This window comes from Choloepus didactylus, chromosome 1 (assembly GCF_015220235.1).
Source record: "Choloepus didactylus isolate mChoDid1 chromosome 1, mChoDid1.pri, whole genome shotgun sequence".
In the NCBI taxonomy this organism is placed as follows: Eukaryota; Metazoa; Chordata; class Mammalia; order Pilosa; family Megalonychidae; genus Choloepus; species Choloepus didactylus.
Window position 1 is genome coordinate 144,517,301 of NC_051307.1, and position 21,299 is coordinate 144,538,599.

General features: G+C 40.6%; 1 protein-coding gene across 1 annotated transcript in view; it reads left to right on the forward strand.

Moving 5' to 3' along the window:
- Nucleotides 1-427: 427 nt before the first annotated feature.
- The window catches only part of ERICH6 (glutamate rich 6), a 43,860-nt gene continuing 22,988 nt past the window's right edge, over nt 428-21,299 (forward strand). The window contains exons 1-5 of the mRNA XM_037824845.1: nt 428-854; nt 1,402-1,459; nt 6,212-6,281; nt 8,799-8,818; nt 9,667-9,688. Coding sequence (XP_037680773.1) covers nt 428-854; nt 1,402-1,459; nt 6,212-6,281; nt 8,799-8,818; nt 9,667-9,688 — 597 coding nt within the window. The remainder of the gene's footprint in view (nt 855-1,401; nt 1,460-6,211; nt 6,282-8,798; nt 8,819-9,666; nt 9,689-21,299) is intronic.

The following is a 21,299-nucleotide window of genomic DNA, read 5'->3' on the forward strand; positions in this document are numbered from 1 at the left end:
ATGCACAACTGTGATTACATTGAGAGTCACTGAATCTACACTTTGGATAGATTTTATGGTGTGTGAATAAAACTGTCTGAAAAAAAAAAAAACAAAAGACCTGATAGATTCCAAAAGAGCTGAGAAGAAAGGAAGATAACTTCAGTGAAGACTGCCAGGCGGCTCTCAGACCCGGTAGAGGAGGAATGGAGAGAAGCTTGCAGTGTCCCGCTCCCTCAACAGCTCCCTCGGCTGCGGGTCCTCTAGGCTCACCAACATTCCACCCTGTTAAAAGGGTCCTGGAGCTTTAAATCCGGGAGGTTCGGAGGCGGACAAGCACCCGGTTGCCCCGGGAAACGGACTCACCAGAGCGGCGGGCGTCCGGGGGTGGAGAGAGCCACGGCGGCGACAGCAGCTGCGCCAGCCGCGACCCCGCTTTTTGCCCGCCATGGCCGACTCGGGCTCGCAAAGCAGCCTCCCAGAGCCAGAGCCGGAGAAGAAGGAGGAGAATGAGAAAGGGGAAAAGGAGACCGAGGGGCAGGAGGAAGAAGAGGAGGAGGAAGAGGAGGGAGAAGGGGAGGGGGAGGGGGAGGGAGACGGGGAGGGGGAGGAGGAAGAAGAGGAAGAGGCGGGGGGTAAGGAGGAACAGGAGGAGACGGAAGCCCTGGACACATTGGACAATGAGAATTTCTGGAAGTTCTTGGCCGAGGGTGATGGCGAAGAAGACGACGAGCAGATATTCTTCCCCCGTTTGGCCAGTGTCATCAGCCCCAGCCTGAGCACGACGCCGACACTCAGCGAGGCGGCTAGTGGTTCGCAGAGCCTGAGCGAGAGCGCGAGCGAGAGCCCACACTCGGCCACCTCCTCCCAAAAAAGTACCGGCCACGCGCCGCACACCCGCCCGGGTCTGCTGGGCTCCCCAGTCCGTAGGGCAAAGCTGGTGCACCTGGCCTAATGGGTGTCTGGATCCCAAATATTTGCACCACCCTCTCCACACATACACCCCGGTCTATACGGGGCTTAGCCCATGAGCCCAAACTTTTCATCACTCTCAATCTCCTTATCTGTCAAAGGCACTGAAAATCTCCCCTGGGCTGTTGTGATCGTTCACAGTTTAGGATATAGGTGAAACACTTTGTAAAACTTGAAACAGGCAGTGCTGAGTGAAGTTATTTCGAGTAGGTTTTTCAACTTCCTGGCACTATTGACATCAGAGATGAATAAGTCTTTGTCGTGAAGAACAGGTTGTTTAGCAGCATCCCTGGCCTCTACCACACTGTGTGCCAGTAGCACCGCGGCTCCTTTGTGCCAATCAAAATGTCCCTAGACGTCGCCAACTGTTCCCTGGTGGGCAAAATCGCCCCATTTGAGAACCATTGATTTAGAAGGAGTGGCTAAATTTTTTAATGTTTCATTCAACAGGTTTTCCTAAAATATTTCAAACGTATAGAAAAGAAATGCCCAAAATGAATAGAGATAGGTAAGAAAATGTGTTTTCAGTTATTTTTTTTAAGCTGTTATTGCTTACCTTTTGGGTAAATATGTTAGGAAGTAGAGTAAAATAAGCCAGGATATTTATTTTATTCAAACTAAAGTTATTCAACTTCCCCACTATGTGTTAGACACTGTGGGAGAGATAAAGACAAGGTCCCCGTCTGCCTCATGGTCTTCCCTCTTTTTTGGTTTTTCCTCCTTTTCCTTGTTGTTATTGCTGTTACCCTTCTGGCACTTTAAATAGAAGGTACCAGACAGACAATTTTCGGAGCTTTATAAATCTTTCTTGAAATCTCACACTAACCTGAGTCTACAATCATGAATTACTGTTCACCTAAGCTTTGCCTTTATGAACAACTTGTAAATTCTTAAATGTAAGAATTGTTCTGTCTCATTTACATGTTTTTATTTATCCTTTTAATTCAACTTTTTAATAAAAGGTAATATATGCATATGGTTAAAAAGTTGAAGTATTCAATGGTATAAAATTTGAAATATCCACCCTTTCCCCACCTCCACTCCACTCACCAGAGTTAACATACAGTTAACAATGTGTTTTGTTTTCCATTATAATTTTAAAGAACACATTTTCACTACTAGATTTATCAATTTTTGGCAAACCTATTGATTCCCAACCATGAAATATGAGGAATGTAATTTACACTACCCCTCTCCTCCTAATTTTTGGTAGTTATGTTATTTTTAGTTTTTCTAATCTTACAACTTTTAAATATTTAAAACTTCATGATTTATCAAGAAATATTAACTCTTATGAAAAATTAACCCATTAATTCATTTCTGCTTTCTTCCATCTCTCCTCTTGTCCTATCCTTTCACTCCCCGATAACAAATTATGTTGAACATATATAGTCAAATAAAGTTATATTATGTTGCCAAGTTTTATCTTGCTTGTATTATGTTTTGTAATTATAATTAAGTCTTGGTGCTTTGAGTCCAGGTTGATTCCAAAAATTGAAAGTCAATAAATAGTACTTATAATTTCCTGATAATTATTTACTAGAGAACCCAATAATGTAGTTGGATCCATGGACAAGAAAATGTAAGCCTATGTTCATAAAACTTGGCTCCTGGAAGAACTTTTCAACTCTCAGTTGTTTTCAGTTGACTTCAGTTTTTCTGTATTGGGCTCAATGGTTATACTTTCTCAACTCCCATATTGCCTTCTTTCTTTTATTCGTTTTCCTTCTGCTGGAGAAACTCCTCTGGTAATTTTTTCATGTAGGTCTTATAGGTAGTCAAATTTCTGACTTTTTACCTGTCTGGAAATTTCTTCATTTTCCCTTATGCTCAATTAGTAACATAATCTCATATAAAAGAATAGGTTTAAAAACATTTTCCCTCTGAGTTGTGCTTCATTGCCTCCTAGTTATCCAGTATTGCTGATGAGATTCTCAAACCCTCTGATTTGATTACTTCTCTGTTCTCTCCTTCTGGTACTCCTACTGGATAGCTATTGGTCCTCTTGAATAGTTTCTCCATCTTTCATAATTTTTCCTTTATATTTTCAACATCTTCATGACCTTGGTGTTTGCATGCTACATGCAGCTTTTGTACAAAATTTTTTATGTGGGGATTCGTATTTGGAATTTCCAAGAACCAGCCCTTGATCTCTGATTATTGCTGTTAAAAGTAGTTTTGTTGTTGTTAATATCTTTGAGGACATGAATTTTAATATGTTAAAGTTTTTCTTTGTTGTATTTCTTTTTTCTTTAAGGATACTTTGTTTTGTTTGTTCATGTTGGTCCTTCTCTTTCATGCTATTGGTTGTCTTTTAAATAACTGGTAATCTTTGGTTACCCATTTATAGTCATAAATGAATGATTGATAATTAACTAGAATGGAATCCTTCAGGGTTTTCATGGAGAGCTGACTATCAGCCCTGCATAGGTGGGCAGGGCATATCAGAGACATGATATGATAGCAGAGTTTTCCTGTGGAGTGTCTGAACAAGGAGCGGGCAAGCTGGGTAACCCCACTGTTACTAGATAAGGCTGATTTACTATGTGGATGGAGTTCTTGATGCATTTCACTCTTGGGTGGAATGTCCTTTCCTCCATGCTCACCCAAGCCTATTAGGCAGGTCTGAGTAACCTCATACTCTGATCTGTTACTTCTTCAGGCCCAATCCTCCCACAGCAGGTTACCTACTCTTTTTAGAAAGTAGTTCTTTGGACTTAATGGGGAAAACAAAAATAACTGCAGCCAACTGCCTGGTATAACCCGAAAGGAAAGGGCCGGATGGGCCCAGCTCTTCCAAGTGTAGTCCTTGAACTTCTTTGAGGACTGTTCCCGGCTCCCCTCCTCTCTGCCTTTGGTTGAGCCTGAGCCAGGACCTTCTCAGGAGTTCCCTTAGAAGAGCCTTACTTATCTCTCTTATCTTAAGCTGTGGGGTTGGCTATTCTGGTTTTCCATCAACCTAACACCATCTATTTTCTTTCTTTTAGGGGCGTCTTCAATAATAGCTGTCTACTGATGACACCTGTTTTCCAAGACTATTTTTGTTTAGTTTGGTTTGGTTTGCCTGTCTGTTGTTTCATTGAGACCTTGGAAAGGAAGGGAAGGAGAATTGTGTGCTCCGCTGTCACCTTGAGCTGGAATTCTTGTTTCAAATCCATGGGAATCTCTGTTTCCTAGGTCAAATTCTTAATTTTTCCTCATGAATCTTCCTAAGGAGATGCTTCTTTTATATTTCAAAGCATTCTCTGGTGAACTTAGTAAGGTTGTAAGTGGTTTTTAAGAAACCCGACCTAAAAACTTATAAAAATGCAACCAATGTAGGCTCAACGTCTACTTTTAATTGCCCTGTACCTATTGTAGTTTAAAATGGGACATACCTTAGGAGGCAACAGAATGTGCAAAAATACAGGTGTTAGAGCAGCCAGGTTCAGGTTCAATCTGCCTCTACCACATGTGATTTTTGAGAGGTTCTCTAATCTCCACCAACTTCTGTTTATTCATCTGTAAAAGGGGAATATTAACACCAATATTGATTGATTTTTATGAAGATAACATGAAATCATATCGGCAAAACAACTGCTTTGTTTCTACTATTATGTAAGTTCTCAATAAATATTCACTTTGTTATTACCCTCAGTCTTCTACATTTACACAGAATTTCTCTGTGTGACCTTTAGTATTGATAAAAGAAAGGCAAAGAACTTAGCTGAATAATGTATTGATTTTTGTTAACCTTTGAATTGGAAAAAAAAAAACCAAAAACATTAAAATGTGGTCTAGGGATTTTTTTTTTAATGCAGTTTTATTGAGATATATTCACATAACATACAGTCCTCCAAAGTATACAGTCAATTGTTCATAGTATCATCATATAGTTGTGCATTCATCACCACAATCAATCTTTGAACATTTTCATTACTCAAAAAAATAAAATTAAAATTAAAATAAAAAAGAACATCCAAAACATTCCATTCCCCTCCTCCCCCCATTATTAATTTTATTTACTTTTTTAACACTCATTCGTTTTTTAACTTTATCAAAACATTAAAAAACATATTTCAAACAAAACCCAAAGGAATAAGAAAAAACAAATAACCTAAAATAACTACATTGCTTCCAACATGGTTCTACCATACCCCAAGAAAATTAACAAACCATAAACAAAGGAATAAGAAAAACAAATAACCTAAAATAACTATATTGCTTCCAACATGTTCCTACCCTACCCCAAGAAAAAAAAACAAAGTATAACCAAACAAAGGAATTAGAAAATCAAATAACCTAAAATAACTACATCGATGCCAACTTATTCCTACCATACCCCGCCTCCCAAAATTAACAAACCACGGTCGTTTGGTCTAGGGATTTTTTGTGTTCCTTTACTCTTGGTCCCTTTAACTTGTTTCTCTGGTATGTTAGATAAACAGGACTCCCTCTGAGATTTGCACAGGTGGCCTCAGCAGAGGAGTTCTTTGCCTGTTACAGAAAACAATAATTGCAAGATTTTAAAAACCACTGATGCAATGTGCCATGGAACAAAGCATCCAAAAGGAAGGTGATGTAAGAGACATAAGAGGGCTAAGAAAGGTGAAAAGGTGATGATTCTAAAATTGACTAAATTATTCAAAAAACTATTGTTTAATATTTTTAGAAGATCTGGCAAATTATTCCAAAAAATTGAAAGAGGCAAAGGAACTCAAGAAGCAGTAGCTATTGTTTACTCATTATGTAGTAAAAGTCAACATATTCCTCCCTTCCTACCAGGCCAATAACTCCAATAACTGATTAAATAACTCGTAGAAAGGATACAAATTACTTAATACCAACGCACTTAGTTAACTTCAGCTCTTTAAAAAGAGTTTGGATTTTTTTTTTTAAACTATTGAAAATGAACCTGTGATTTAACTTAAATTCAAGTAAGTGTTTAAACACACACACCACTAGCACTGTGATCACCACCACCACCAACACACATGCACAGATATACCAGTAGTAATTTACTCCCTGAGGAAAATTATATAGTATCAGGAGCCTCCTGGATTTAGGAATATTTTCCAAAGAACAGATCTGATGCAAATGCATTGTGCGTTTAGTAGACCTGACTCTACTAAAGAGAAAAATATGTAAGGGAACATTTCAAAGAAAACAGAATCAGGATCTTCTATGTACACGCTATTTCATTGATAAAAGTTCTATATTTATAAGACCTGCCAACAACTATTTAGTTGCACTCAAACCTAGCATTTTCTCTAAATTTCAGGAATGTCTATCAAAATTTATATCCAGGAATTCAAACATCAGTACAAACAGAAGAAAGTTGGCTTCAAGAAGTGTTTAGTCAAAAGCACCTGAGTGAGTAGTTTGATTTTTTAGCTTTTGCTGGGAGGTGGGATGGCACATGGGAAAGAACATGAGTATAGAAGTCCAGTAAAGCCAGGTTTGAATCCTAGTACCAACACAAACTAATACTGTGACACTGGGCATGTTACTTAACTTCATTGTCTCAGTTTCTTCATCTGTTGGTAACAATAATACTTCTGTTACAGGATGGTTATCAGGATCAAAATGAGACTAAATATTTAAACTCCCAGGCACATTGTGTTCAATTAGTGGGAACATTTATGTTCACATCAAGAAATAATCTGCCATTACATTTTTCATACATATCTTTGTCTTTTTCATGATAGAAGTAATATGCCCAGTTTTTAAAAAGTCAAAGCGCTAAGAAATATATAATAGAAAAATTAAAACTTTAACTGATCCCAGTATATTCCTCACAGATAATCATTATGAGTAGCTTTTCTTTTCTGGCATTTATATTTAAATTTCTTGTGATGTCACTTATTCATCAAATGCTTTTTGAGCACCTGCCATAAGCCAAACCTCTTTCACAGGCCAAACCCTGTACTAGGGGAACAACAATGAACAAAACAGGCAAAATCCCTGTCTCAATGATTTTATATGAAAGCATGGGGGGGGGTGAGAGAAATAAAACACAAATAAAGAAATAAATGTATAATACATTAGGTGATGATGAGGGCTAAGGAGAGAAACAGGGAAGGAGACGGAGAGTATAGGGGTCGCAGGGCTGCAAGTTTCCACAGGCCGCTCTGGGAAAGCTTCACTGAGAAAGTCTTCTTTGAAGAAAGACCCGAGAGTGAGCCATGAGGATGTCTGAGGGAAGAGTGTTCCAGGCAGAGGGAGCAGCAAGTGTCTCCTTCTCGAACAAGGCCAGTGTGGCTGCAGCCAAGTAAACAGGGAGGAGACTCCCCGGGGATGAGATCAGAGAGATAACGAGGACTTGATCTTTTCAATGGTCAGCGAAGTACAAAATTTATGGAGCGTTTCAAGCAGAGGAGTGGCACAATCTGGCATATATTTCAATGGCTGCTGGCTGCTGAGAAAACATTGTGAGGGGTCAAGGGCCCACAGATCGTGTCCTGGGACACTCCACTGTTAAGAAGTTGGGGAGATGAGGAGGAGACAACAAAGGAGACTGAAATAAAAACATCCAATGAGGTAAAAGGAAAACCCACCAAGTGTCCTAGATGCCAAGGAAGAAAGTGTCGGAAGGAGGAGGGAATAATCAGCGAGGATCAAATGTTACTCAGAGGCCAAGGAAGATGAAGACTGAGAATTGACTACTAGATCTACTGTGAGGAGGTCATTGGTGACCTTGATAGGGCCCATTTCAGTTAATCGTGGGGGTGAAGGCCTGATTCGTATGGGTTCAAGGGAGACTTGGAGAAGGGAAATTGAAGTCAGTAAGTGAAGAATCAAGAATCATAAAGCACATTCCTGTTTCATTTCCAGGTTTTTAACAGTATAGCTAGTACATGAACACTGTCTTATTTTTAAAAAATAAAACAATACAAATAAAATAATGATCTCTTTTGACCATTATCCTCAATTCCAGAGGTCACACTATTATCAAGTGGTTGTTTGTCTTCCCAGATCTTTTCCTAAACATTTATATCCATATATATAAAGAGAAATATAGGCACTGATTTGGTCCTTTTTGTTTGTTGTTGTTTACATTAATGATATCACACTGAATATATTGTTCTACCTCCTTTTTCACTTAACAATATGCCTTGGACATTTTTCCAGGTCAGTAAATACAGATCTTCCTCATTCTTTAAGTGTTGCATAATATTGTGTAGTGTGGATGTGTAATGATTTTTGTAAAGATTTCCCAATTGATGCAGAATAAAGTTGTTCCCAGATTTTCACTTCCACAGTGTTACTGTAAGCATCCTCCTCTTTATGTACACAACCGAGTATTTCTCCAAGACCGATGCCACGATGTGGCATTGTTGGGTGAAAAGATACGCATACTAATTAATCATCACCTTTCAAAAGAGCTGACCCAATCTATGTTTTCACCAAAAGGGTTTTGAGACCTTCTCTTTTCTTGTCACTCTTTTAAATTTTTTACAATATGGTAGGTGGAAATTATATTGTAATTTATCATTTTATTTTGTATTTCTTGTTTACTAGTAAAGCTGAACCTCTTGTTACCAGGATGTTTTCTGGCCACTTGAATATCCTCTTCTTCAAATTAAGCAAATAAACAAGTATGCATATCCTTTTTTTTTTTTTTTTTTTGTGGCTTTTACAATGGGGATTTGTTAGACTACAAGTTCTTTTTGTTTTGTTTTTTATGCATTTTTATTGTGAACTTTAACATATATACATAACAGTGATAACTTTCAAAGTATGATTTAACAAGTAGCTGGAGAGCAAATTTCAAAGAATGTTATGGGTTACAGTTCCACAATTTCAGTTATTTCCATTATTGTAATATATAACATATGTATAGAAAGGTCTTAACTTTCAAAATACAGCTCAACAAGAAGTTATATAGGTAATTTCAAAAAACGTTATGGGTTACAGTTCCACAGCTTCAGTATTTCCTTATTGTGAAATATAGGATATATACAGAAAGGTGGTAAACTTTCAAAGCACAATTCAACAAATAGCTATAGAGCAAATTTCAAAAAATGTTACAGGTTACAGTTCCACCATTCCAATTATTTCCTTCTAGCTATTCTAATACCCTAGTATCTAAAAAATATGCACATATATATTTATATAAAATTTCAGTATTCGTAATCCTTAATTAAATCCTATCTTGTCTGTTGCTACCCCTTCCTCTCCTTTAATCACTTTCTCAATCCTCAAGGGTGTCTTGTTCATATTGAAAGGGGGTGTCGACATTATGGGGAAGGGGGTGTCATCTGATTGTTGTTCTTAAAGAGGCTGTTGCCTCTGGGTTTTAGGACTTGTTTGGCATAGGAACACTCTGGTGGATTTAAGTTTCTCAGAGATAAAACTTAGCAAGTGAATCTTTTATAGAATTTATAGAATGCAGATGGGAACCTAGGTATTTCGGGACTACGTTGGTTAGGGCTTGGCATACTGTGGCTATTTGGGATGTCTAGGTGAAGCTTGCATAAGAGAAACCTCCAGGATAGCTTCTCGACTCTATTTGAGATCTCTTAGCCACTGAAACCTTATTTTGTTATCTTTCTTTTCCCCCTTTTGGTCAAGTAGGCATTTTCAATCCCTTGATGCCAGGGCCAGGCTCATTTCTGGGAGTCGTGTCCCACATTGCCAGGAAAATTCATTCCCCTGGGAATCATGTCCCATGGAGGGGGGGTTAATGAATTTATTTGCCAAGTTGGGCTTAGAGCAAGAAAGGCCACATCTGAGCAACAAAAGAGGTTCTCTGGAGGTGCCTCTTTGGCATAATTACAGGAAGGTTTAGCCTCCCATTTGTAGCCCCAAGTCTCACAAGATCAAGCCTCAAGATCAAGGGCCTGAATTATTAAGTAGGGGGTTCCTAATTTCACATAACATATATTCTGTCCCAGATAAAGAGTCTCTCACATCATCTTCACTTAGTTGTACAATCATCATCACTCTCAATTTTAAACAATTATCTTAACATAAAACATCCCAGAGCTCTTACCAGCCATTAATCATTCATCTCTAGTATTAGTGTAGAGCTGGTAAGATATTCCTATCAAATATAGTCTATAATATATAGTGGGTAGTTTTTCCATATACCACTCTATTGTTAACTCTTCGTACCAGTGTCATACCTCATAAGTATATCATGCTAACACTTATTTATATCTGTAGTGCTCCTCTGTGGGTTACATGCCTTTTAACAACCACTTTCGAACATGTTTGCCTTCAATGTGGCACTGATACTTATAATCCCATTAACAAACTGTAATCACAACTGACCATTCCCATGCCATTAAGTTCACCCTCATTATCGTGTTGGTACATGTTAGATTATCATTCCCCCTTCACTAGCTTCTGTATTAGACTACAAGTTTACAACTCTAAGGCCATGAAAATGTCCAAACTAAGGCAAAAACAGGATGATAGCTTCTCTGAAGACTGGTTACCAGCAAGCTTGGACTCCTCTGTCAGATAGCAAGGCACATGGTGATATTTGCTGGTCCTTCTCTCCCAGGTTTCATTGCTTCCAGCTTCTGGCTTCAGTGCTTTCTCTTTCAGCTTCTGCAGGTGTCACCTTGTCTCTCAGCTTCTCCAGGGTTTTTCCCATGAGCTTCTCTGTGTTTTCTGGGTCTCCTTTATCCTCTTATAAAGGACTCCAGTAAGAGCATTAAGACCCACATTTCATGAGGTGGGTCACATCTCAATTGAAACAACCTAACCAAAACTTCCCACCCACAAAATGACTGCACCCACAAGAATGGATGAAAAGAATATGGTCCTTTCTGGGGTACCTGCAGCCTCCAACTACCACACCCTGTTAAGCCTTACTTGGCTCCAAAATTCCTGCCTCAGAATGGGCCAGTTCCACCTGTTATGGCACTGGTTCCTGCCAGTGCTTTTCCACACAGCACTCATTAGTTCGTGTTTGTGGCTGTTTGAGCCTGGTCTGTCTCCTGCACTGCACTGAAGCGACCATAAGCCCTTCAGAAAGGGATGCATCTGTGTTGTTCACAAGGGTTCCCCATGCCAGCACGGTGCATGATGATAAATTGGATATTGTCTCATTGACTGTATGGACAATCTGTTTTTGCCTGCCAGCATCCATTCCATTTCTTTTGATAACAACTCTCCAATTTATATACAAATATAATACACATACATTTTGAGGCTGGGAGAAGTCCAGAATAGAGGTGTCAGCTAGGCCATGTTTTCTCCCCAAAGTCTGAAACATCCTGGTGCCGCTGGTGGGCACTGGGTTCCTTGGGCTGTGTCCCTGCCTCACCCACCTGCCCCGTCCTGTCCTTTCTCCTCTGGGTTCTATTGACTTCCAGCCCCTCCCCACTTCTGGCTCCTCCCACTGCTGGATCCTCCCTGCTAGCTCCCAAGTATGCATATCTTTTGCCCATTTTCCACTTGGGTTCTCACTCTCTCTCTCTCTCTCTTTCTCTCTTTTTTGGTAGTTCTTTATATAAGTTTGAATGTGGTATATGTTGCACTTATTTCCTCCAAATTATCTTTTATCTTTTACCTTTGTTTGTGGTACATTTTTGTCATATATAATTTTAAATTTTGATGTAATTTTGATGTAAATAAATCTTTTCCATTGTGATTTTTATATTTTGTGACTTATTTAAGAATTCTTTCCCTAACTCAAGATTATAAATATATTTTCCTATATTTTCTTCTAATACTCCTACAATTTTATTTTTTACATTAAGCTGCTTAATCATTATGGAATTTATTTTTGTGAATGGCTTGAGAAAATGTCCATCCTTAACTTTTTTCCAAATTTGTCCCAATAACTATTCATTAAATAGTTGAACCCTTCCCCTCTGTTTTGAAACTATCTTTATACCATACTAAAACTGAACTATTTGTATTTTCCTACACCAATACCACATGTGCTGGTTTGAATGTACTATGTCCCCCAAAACGCCATAATGTAATCTTGTGTGGGCAGATGTATCAGTGCTGATTAGATTGTAATTCTTTGAGTGTTTCTGTGGAGATGTGCCCCACCCAACTGGGGGTGATGACTCTGATTGGATAATTTCTATGGAGGTGTTACCCCACCCATTCAGGGTGGGTCTAAATTAAATCACTGGAGCCATATAAATGAGCTGACAAACAGAAGGAACTCAGTGCAGCTGAGAGTGACATATTGAAGAGGAGCTACAGCCAAGAGGGACACTTTGGAGAATGCACTGGAACTGAGAGACAAGCTTCAGCTTACAGAGACATTTTGGAGATGGCCTTTGAAAGCAGACTTTTGCTCCAGAGAAGCTAAGAGAGGACAGATGCCCCAAGAGCAACTAAGAGTGACATTTTTGAGGAGCTGAAGCCTAGAGAGGAACATCCTGGGAGAAAGCCATTTTGAAACCAGAACTTGGAACAATCGCTGGCCACGTGCCTTCCTAGCTCACAGAGGTTTTCCGGATGCCATTGGCTATCTTCCAGTGTAGGTACCTCATCGTTGATGCATTACCTTGGACACTTTATGGCCTTAAGACTGCAACTGTGTAACCAAATAAACCCCTTTTATAAAAGCCAATCCATTTCAGGTGTTTTGCATTCTGGCAGCATTAGCAAACTAGAACACCATACTATTTTAATTTCCTTAGCTTTATAATGTATTTACTATCTGATAAAGCAATTACTGCCCTCCTCTTTATTTTTCAAAATATTCCTAGTTTTTATTTGGCATTTGCTCTTCCAGAAGCATTTTAGAATCAGCTTGTCAAATTCCATTGAAAAATCCTTTCAGAATTACATTGGCTATATAGATTAACTTGGGAATAACTGACATCTCTTTAATGTTTAGTCTTGCCATGTAGGAATCTAGTGTAGTTCTCCTTTTTTTTTTTTCAGATCCTCTTTCATATATATTTTTCTATATAGGGCTTATGCAGCTGTTATTCATTTATTCCTAGGTAGTTTACAGTCTTTTATTAATGTAGCAATTGAAATCTTTTTTTTCTGTTATTTTCTCTAATTGATTATTATCAATGCATAGGAAAGGTATTGATTTCTATGTATTAATCTTGTATATGACCCCTGCTGAACTTTCTTATTTATCCCAATAGTTAGTTAAAATCTACTAGACAATTACAATTCCTGCAAATAATGGCAGTTTTATCTCTTCCTTGATTCTTTTCTTTAGTAGTGTATCTTTCCTCATGTCAGGAAAGTTTGATCTAATTTTTATTGTATAGTATTCCCTCATATACAATTGTATTAGTTAGGGTTCTCTAGGGAAACAGAATCAACGAGAGGTGTCTCTGACTATAAAATTTGTAAAAGTGACTCATGCAACTGTGGGTATGCAAGAGTCCAAATTCTGTAGAGCAGTCAGCAAACTGTCAACTCCAAGGAAGATGTCTGATGAACTCCTCAGGAAATGAACCGGCAACTTCGACGAACTCCTCAGGAAATGAACTGGGATCTTCAACAAATGTGTTCAATGAACTCCTCAGGAAACGAACCAGCGACTTTGACGAACACCTCAAGAAATGCTTCACTGGGCAGCCAAAGAAGTGAAGGTCCTCTATCTGTCTCGCTTATAAGTCTTCACCTGATTCATTGGATTAAATCCAGCCAACTGCATTCTCTCATTGTGGAAGACACACCCTTTGGTGAGTCATCAGTCACAGCTGCAGTCAATTGACTGATGATTTAATAAACCAGCCTGTTGGTTTATTAACCAGCCACAAATGTCCTCACAGCAATTGTTAGGCCAGTGTTTGCTTGACCAGACAGCTGGGTACTATCACCTGGTCAAGTTGACACATGAACCTAACCATCACAGTCCACCCCTTATCAACTTGGCAGTTATACACATCACCTAGAACCATACTTAATCTCTAAGTAGATAATAATAACAGACATATATTTTGACTAACAATACTCCACTATGCAGCATACAACTGGAAACACACTAAATCTCTCCAGAATAGGGTGCAAGTCCTTGGGTGACATTAGCTCTTAAAATTGATTTCCTTTAGCTTAAATACAGCAAAATGAACAGTATGGGTTATGCCGTATGATAAGGGGATAAGACAGAGAAGAAAGCAAAGATATGTGCTTTACAGACAAATACAAACATAATCACAACAAAACAAGGGGGAAATATTCATGCCATCATAGTCCTCATTTCTGTAACTGGTCACGTGGCCGTAGTTCATATTTATCACTACCTTCTTCCACTAACCATTCCATGTTCCCTTTACCCTAAGCAAACACTTCAGCTGGCCGTGGTTCTTTGCCTGGTGGGGTGACCCAAACCTTCATTCCTGAAGTTTCTTGGCCATTGGTAGTCCTGCCTGGATTGGGTTGTTGCAGTTTTCCATTGACTTTAATCACAGGGCATGGTAGTACTAAGGACACCGTAGGGGATCTCCTGTATTCCAGGAAAACTCTTCTTTACTTCCATTGTGTAGTTGCAGTGCTATTTCCCCTTGATAGTCAGGATCAATCACCCTGGCCAGTACTGTAATCCCCATCCTTGCCTGTTGATTCAGAGGCATAAGAAAACCAAAGTGGCCAGGTGGCACTCTTAACTTCCAGTTCAATGGGATTATTGTTGTGATTCCTGGTGGAAGCACTCCTCCTTTTGGAACCAAGACCTGTAGACTAGCACAGCTTAAGCTTGCAGGGACAGGAAGAAAAATTTACCTAGTGGGTCACTAGGAGTGATACTGAGTAGTGCCACTCCTGTTTCCACCCCTTGATTACTGGACCCATGAATCCTGGCTATGGGAGAAACAGCACCATAGAGTGGACGCTGATTCAGAGCATACACAGCCTCCTGGAGAACACTGCCCCAACCCTGCAAGGTATTGCCACCTAGTTGGCTCTGTAATTGAGTCTTCAACAGGCCATTCCACCATTCTATCAACTCAGCTGCCTCTGGATGATGGGGAACATGGTAAGACCACAGAATTCCATGAGCATGTGCCCATTCCCTCACTTCATTTGCTGTGAAGTGGGTTCCTTTGTCTGAAGCAATGCTATGTGGAATACCATGACGGTGGATAAGGCATTCTGTAAGTCCATGGATGGTAGTTTTGGCAGAAGCATGTCATGCAGGGAAGGCAAACCCATATATGGAGTATGTGTCTATTCCAGTAAGAACAAATTGCTGCCCCTTCCATGATGGAAGTGGTCCAATGTAATCAACCTGCCACCAGGTAGCAGGCTGATCACCTCAGGGAATGGCACCATATTGGGGACTAAGTGTGGGTCTCTGCTGCTGGCAGATTGGACACTCAGCAGTGGCTGTGGCCAGGTCAGCCTTGGTGAGTGGAAGTCCATGTTGCTGAGCCCATGCATAACCTCCATCCCTACCACCATGGCCACTTTGTTCATGAGCACATTGGGCAATGACAGGAGTTGCTGGGGAAAGAGGATGATTGGTATCCACCAAATGGGTCATTTTATCCACTTGGTTATTAAAATCTTCTTCTGCTGAAGTCACCCTCTGGTGAGCATTCACATGGGACACAAATATCTTCATGTTTTTTGCCCACTCAGAAAGGTCTATCCACATACCCCTTCCCCAAACTTCTTTGTCACCAATCTTCCAATCATGTTCCTTCCAAGTTCCTGACCATCCAGCCAAACCATTAGCAACAGCCCAGGAATCAGTACACAAATGCACCTCTGGCCAGTTCTCCTTCCAAGCAAAGTGAACAACCAGGTGCACTGCTTGAAGTTCTGCCCACTGGGAGGATTTCCCCTCACCACTATCCTTCAGGGACATCCCAGAAAGAGGCTGCAGTGCTGCAGCTGTCCACTTTTGGGTGGTGCCTGCATATCATGCAGAACCATCTGTAAACCAGTCCCAAGTTTTCTCTTCCTCAGTCAACTGACTGTAAGGAACTCCCCAAGATGCCATAGCTGTGGGCTGGGAAAGAGAAGGTAAGGTGGAAGGAGTGGGGGCCATGGGCATTTGGGCCACTTCCTCATGTAACTTACTTGTATCTTCAGGACCTGCTTGAGCTCTATCTCATATATACCATTTCCATTTTATGATGGAGTGCTGCTGGGCACACCCAACTTTATGGCTTGGTGGATCACACAACACCCAGTTCATGACAGGTAACTCAGGTCTCATGGTAACTTGGTGGCCCATGGTTAAGCGTTCTGTCTCTACTAAGGCCCAGTAGCAGGCAAACAGCTGTTTCTCAAATGGAGAGTAGTTATCTGCAGAGGATGTTAAAGCTTTACTCCAAAATCCTAAGGGCCTGTGTTGTGATTCTCCCATAGGAGCCTGCCAAAGTCTCCAAACAGCATCTCTATTTGCCATTGACACTTCCAGCACCATTGTATCAGCTGGATCATATGGTCCAAGCGGCAGAGCCGCTTGCACAGCAGCCTGACCTGTCACAGAGCCTCATCTTGTTCCCTTCCCCACTCAAAACTGGAAGCTTTTCTGGTCACTCGGTAAATGGGCTGGAGTAGCACACCTAAATGAGGAATATGTTGTCTCCAAAATCCAAAAAGGCCAACTAAGCATTGTGCCTCTTTTTTGGTCATAGGAGGGGCCAGATGCAACAGCTTATCCTTCACCTTAGAAGGAATATCTCAACAGGCCCCACACCACTGGACACCTAGAAATTTTACTGAGATGGAAGGCCCCTGTATTTTTGTTGGATTTATCTCCCATCCTCTGCCACGCAAATACCTTACCAACAAATCTAGAGTAGTTGCTACTTCTTGCTCAAAAGGTCTAATCAACATATTATCAATATAATGGACCAGTGTGATGTCTTGTGGGAGGGAGAAATGATCAACATCTCTGCGGACAATATTATGACATAGGGCTGGAGAGTTGATATAACCCTAATGTAGCACAGTAAATGTAAACTGCTGGCCTTGCCAGCTGAATGCAAACTGTTTCTGGTGGTCCTTACTGACAGCAATTGAGAAAAAAGCATTTGCCAGATTAATAGCTGCATACCAGGTACCAGGGGATGTGTTGATTTGCTCATGCAATGATATCACATCTGGAAAAGCAGCTGCAATTGGAGTCACCACCTGGTTAAGCTTACAATAATCCACTGTCATCCTCCAAGACCCGTCTGTTTTCTGCACAGGCCAAATAGGAGAGTTGAATGAGGATGTGGTGAGAATCACCACCCCTGAATCCTTCAAGTCCTTAAGAGTGGCATTAATCTCTGCAATTCCTCCAGGAATCTGGTATTGCTTCTGGTTCACTATTTTGCTAGGCAGGGGCAGTTCTAGTGGCTTCCACTTGGCCTTTCCCAGTCTGGACTGGAGGAGACAGACAAGGAACAAATTGAAGGAAAAATTTCTTCAAAGACAGAGCCATGGAGGTTGAGGTCTGGCGTCAAGAGGTCTTGGGCTGGGAGAGTGGAGCAGCCCACATGCATGGAAAGGGTGACTTTGCCCTGGAGGTCGAGGGCAGGCCTTCTGCCTTGATGCTCAGGAAATGTCCTGCCACCCCAAGCCCCAAAGAGGGTGGAATACATTCCCAGGGAATTGGGGAGAGCCTGGCTGCCACCACACTGCTCTGAAGGGGTTGGGTGTGTGCTCCAGAGATGGAAGGGAATCCGGGTGTTGCCCCAATGTTTGAGGAGAGTGGGGCTGAGAAGGTTGTCTCCCCAATGTGTGGATATGTTGGAGCACTCACTGAAGCGTTTGGAGAGAAAAGGGCTGCCAAAAAGGCCCTTAGGAACGGTTAGACCCCCACTCTCTCAAGCCCCAAGGATGCAACCTTGTTCTGTAAATGACTCTCAGACTTTGAAATCTAATGGAGTTTGTCCTGTGGGTTTTAGGAAGTGTTTTGGTCCTGTTAACCCTGTTTTCCTTACTCTTTCTCCTTATGGCAATGAGAATATTTATCCTATCAATAGCCCTCCTTTGTATATTGGAAGCACATAACTTGTTCTAAGTTCACAGATCCATAGCTAAAGGAAAATTATGCCTTAGGACTGACCATGCCTATAATTGATCTTGATGGAATCTTGTACTTAACTATTGTTACTGAAATGATTTAAGTTTCTGTGATATTGTTGTGGGATGAATGTATTTTGTATATGGAAAGATAATATTTTGTGGTCCAGGGGGTGGAATGTGCCGGTTTGAATGTATTATATCCCCCAAACGCCACTATCTTAGATGTAATCTTGTGTGGGCAGACGTTATCAGTGTTGATAAGATTGTAATTCTTTGAGTGTTTCTTTGGAATGTGCCCCATCCAGCTGTGGGTGATAACTCTGATTGGATAATTTCCATGGAGGTGTTGCTCCGCCCATTTGAGGTGGGTCTAACTTGAGTCACTGGAGCCACATAAATGAGCTGATGGACAGAGGGAACTCAGTGCAGCTGTGAGTAACATTTTGAAGAGGAGCTACAGCCAAGAGGGACACTTTGAAGAAAGCACAGGAGCTGCAGAGGAGAGACAGTTTGAAGACAGCTGTTGAAAGCAGACTTTTGCTCTGGAGAAGCTAAGAGAAGACAAATGCCCCAAGAGCAACTGAGAGTGACACTTTTGAGGAACTGCAGCCTAGAGAAGAACATCCTGGGAGAAAGCCATTTTGAAACCAGAACTTTGGAGCAGACGCCAGCCATGTGCCTTCCCAGCTAACAGAGGTTTTCCGGACACCATTGGCCATCCTCCGGTGAAGGTACCCGATTGCTGATGTGTTACCTTGGACACTTTATGACCTTACGACTATAACTGTGTAACCAAATAAAACCCCTTTTACAAAAGCCAATCCATCTCTGGTGTTTTGCATTCCAGCAACATTAGCAAAGTAGAACAACAATTATTGTGTCTTATATAATAAATCTGACTGTAGATACTTCAGGGTTGTTTTTGTTTTTGTTTGGTTTTTGAGCTTTTCCCAAAACAAAAAATGCCTAGAAGCATATTTAATTTTTTTTCGGATACTTTACATTGCCATCCTCCCCCATCTCCCCTGACAAAAAGATCAGCTTTTGAAGTCAATCTCTTTCACTGACATCAGCTTTTGCCGTCCTGGCTCTGCTGGGAAAATGGGTCACTTATATCTCAGCAGCCCCCTTCCTTTGCCTCTGTCCCATTGTAGGTTGCTCTGATTTTTTTTTTTTTTTTTTCATCATTCCAGTCCTGTCTGCCTTATAGCTTGAAGACATTTACTCAAAGTCACTGATATGTTGATGGCCTTCTTCCCCATATCTATTGCTGCTCTGGAATCTGGGGAGGAAGGAAAAGTAATCCTGGTAGTTTAGTTCACTGCCTTGAACTAAAGCACCCAACACCATCCTACATGAAAAAATTCATACAGAAAAACAGACATGTTCTGGTTTGCTAATGCTTCCATTATGCAAAATACCAGAAATAGACTGGCTTTTATAAAGGGGATTTATAGGGTTACAAATTTACAGTTCTAAGGCCATGAAGGGTCCAAACTAAGGCATCAACAAGAGGATACCTTCACTGAAGGATGGCCAATGGTGTCCGGAATACCTCTGTTAACTAGGAAGGCATGTGGCTGGTGTCTGCTGATCCCGGTTGTGCTCCAGCTCCAGCTCTTGTGTTTTCTTGGTTCTTTCTCCCAGGGTTTCTCTCTAAGCATCTGGGGTCTTGTCTTAGCATATCCCGGGGCAAACTCTGGGCTTCATCTCTTAGCTAAACATCCTTCTATCTGCATCTTCAAGCATCTCTAAGCATCAGCGTCAGCTTCTCTTGGGGCATTTTGTCCTCTCTTAGTTTCTCTGGAGTAGACACTGGGCTGGCATCTCAAAATGTCTCCAAACATCTGCTTTCAATGGCTGCCTCCAAAATGTCTCTCTCAGTTGCTCATGGGGTGTTTTGTCCTCTCTTAGCTCCTGTGCATCCTTAGCTTAGCATATCCCGGGGCATTTTCCTCTCTCTGCTCTCTGTGTGAGCTCCCTTTAAAGGACTCCAATAGAGCTTAAATTTTTCACGGACAAACAAATGCTGAGAGATTTTGCTAATAAAAGACCTGACCTACTTCAGATACTAAAGGGAGCCCTACCGACAGAGAAACAAGAAGGAGAGAGAGATACAGAAAATTTTAACAAACATATATAGAATATTACATCCCAGGTCACTGGGACACACATTCTTCTCTAGTGATCATGGATCTTTCTCCAGAATGGATCATATGCTGGGACATAAAAACAAGCCTCAATAAAAAAAAAAATGAATTTGTTCAAAGGACATTCTCTGACTACAATGGAATACAAATAGAAGTCAATAATCATCAGAGACTTGGAGAATTCACCAATACCTGGAGGATTAAAATGAGGGGGAGATGAAAACATTCCCAGATCATCAAAAGCTGAGGGACTTCATCACCAGTAATCAATCCTATAAGAGATGCTAAAGGGAGTTGAGCAGGCTGAAAGGAAGGGACACTAAACAATTACTGAAACTACATGAAGAAATAAAGATTTCCAGTAAAGATCATATGGTAAATATAAATACCAATACTACTGTATTTTTGATTTATAACTCCACTATTTACTTCCTACAGGATCTAAAATACATAAAGTGTAATGATAAATCAGTGGTTTTGGACTCAATGTAAAATATGTAATTTTTGACAAGAACTACATAAAGGTGGGGAAATGATGGAGTATGGAAACATAGTTTATGTGTCATATTGAAGTTAAGTTGGTATCAAAGAAAAACAAGATTGTTATAGATTTAAGATGTTAAATTTAAGCCCCACGGTAAACACAAGAAAGTATCAGAGAATATGACCATAGAGATGAAAAGTAGAGTAGGGGTTCCAAGAAGTGGGGGAAGAGGCAATGGAGAGTTAAGAAATGAGAGTAGGGTTTCTTTTTGGGGTGAAGGGAAATTTCTAGAAATGGATGGTGGGAAGGTGATAGCATTGCAACATTCTAAATGTGATTAATCCCACTAATGGAAGGCTAGGGAGGGGGTGGAATGGGAAGATTTAGGCTATATATAGTTTCCAAAACTGGGGAAAAAAAAAAAAAAAAAGACAGTCTAAATAGATGACAATTAAATGCCAAGGATGATCCTGGATGGGACCTGAGGTTGGGGGAGAGGAGGCTCAAAGGGACACAGATGGGACACAAGAAAAAAAAAAAAAAAGGAAATACAGAATGTAAGCTTTATATCAATGTTGAATTTCTTGAACTTCTTAGCTGCGCTTAATGAGATTGCATAAAATAATGTTCTTGTCCATGGGAAAGGTATATGTGAATTATATTGTTTGTTCAAAGATATGTGCAGCTTGCTCTCATATGTTCAGAGGACAGAGCAATAGATGATGGGTGTTAGGGAGGGAGGGAGGGAAAGAAAGAAACGGTGGTGTGACAGGATGTTAAAGGTGGTGGATTGGGGTATCGGGGGAGGGGGGTTGGGGTAT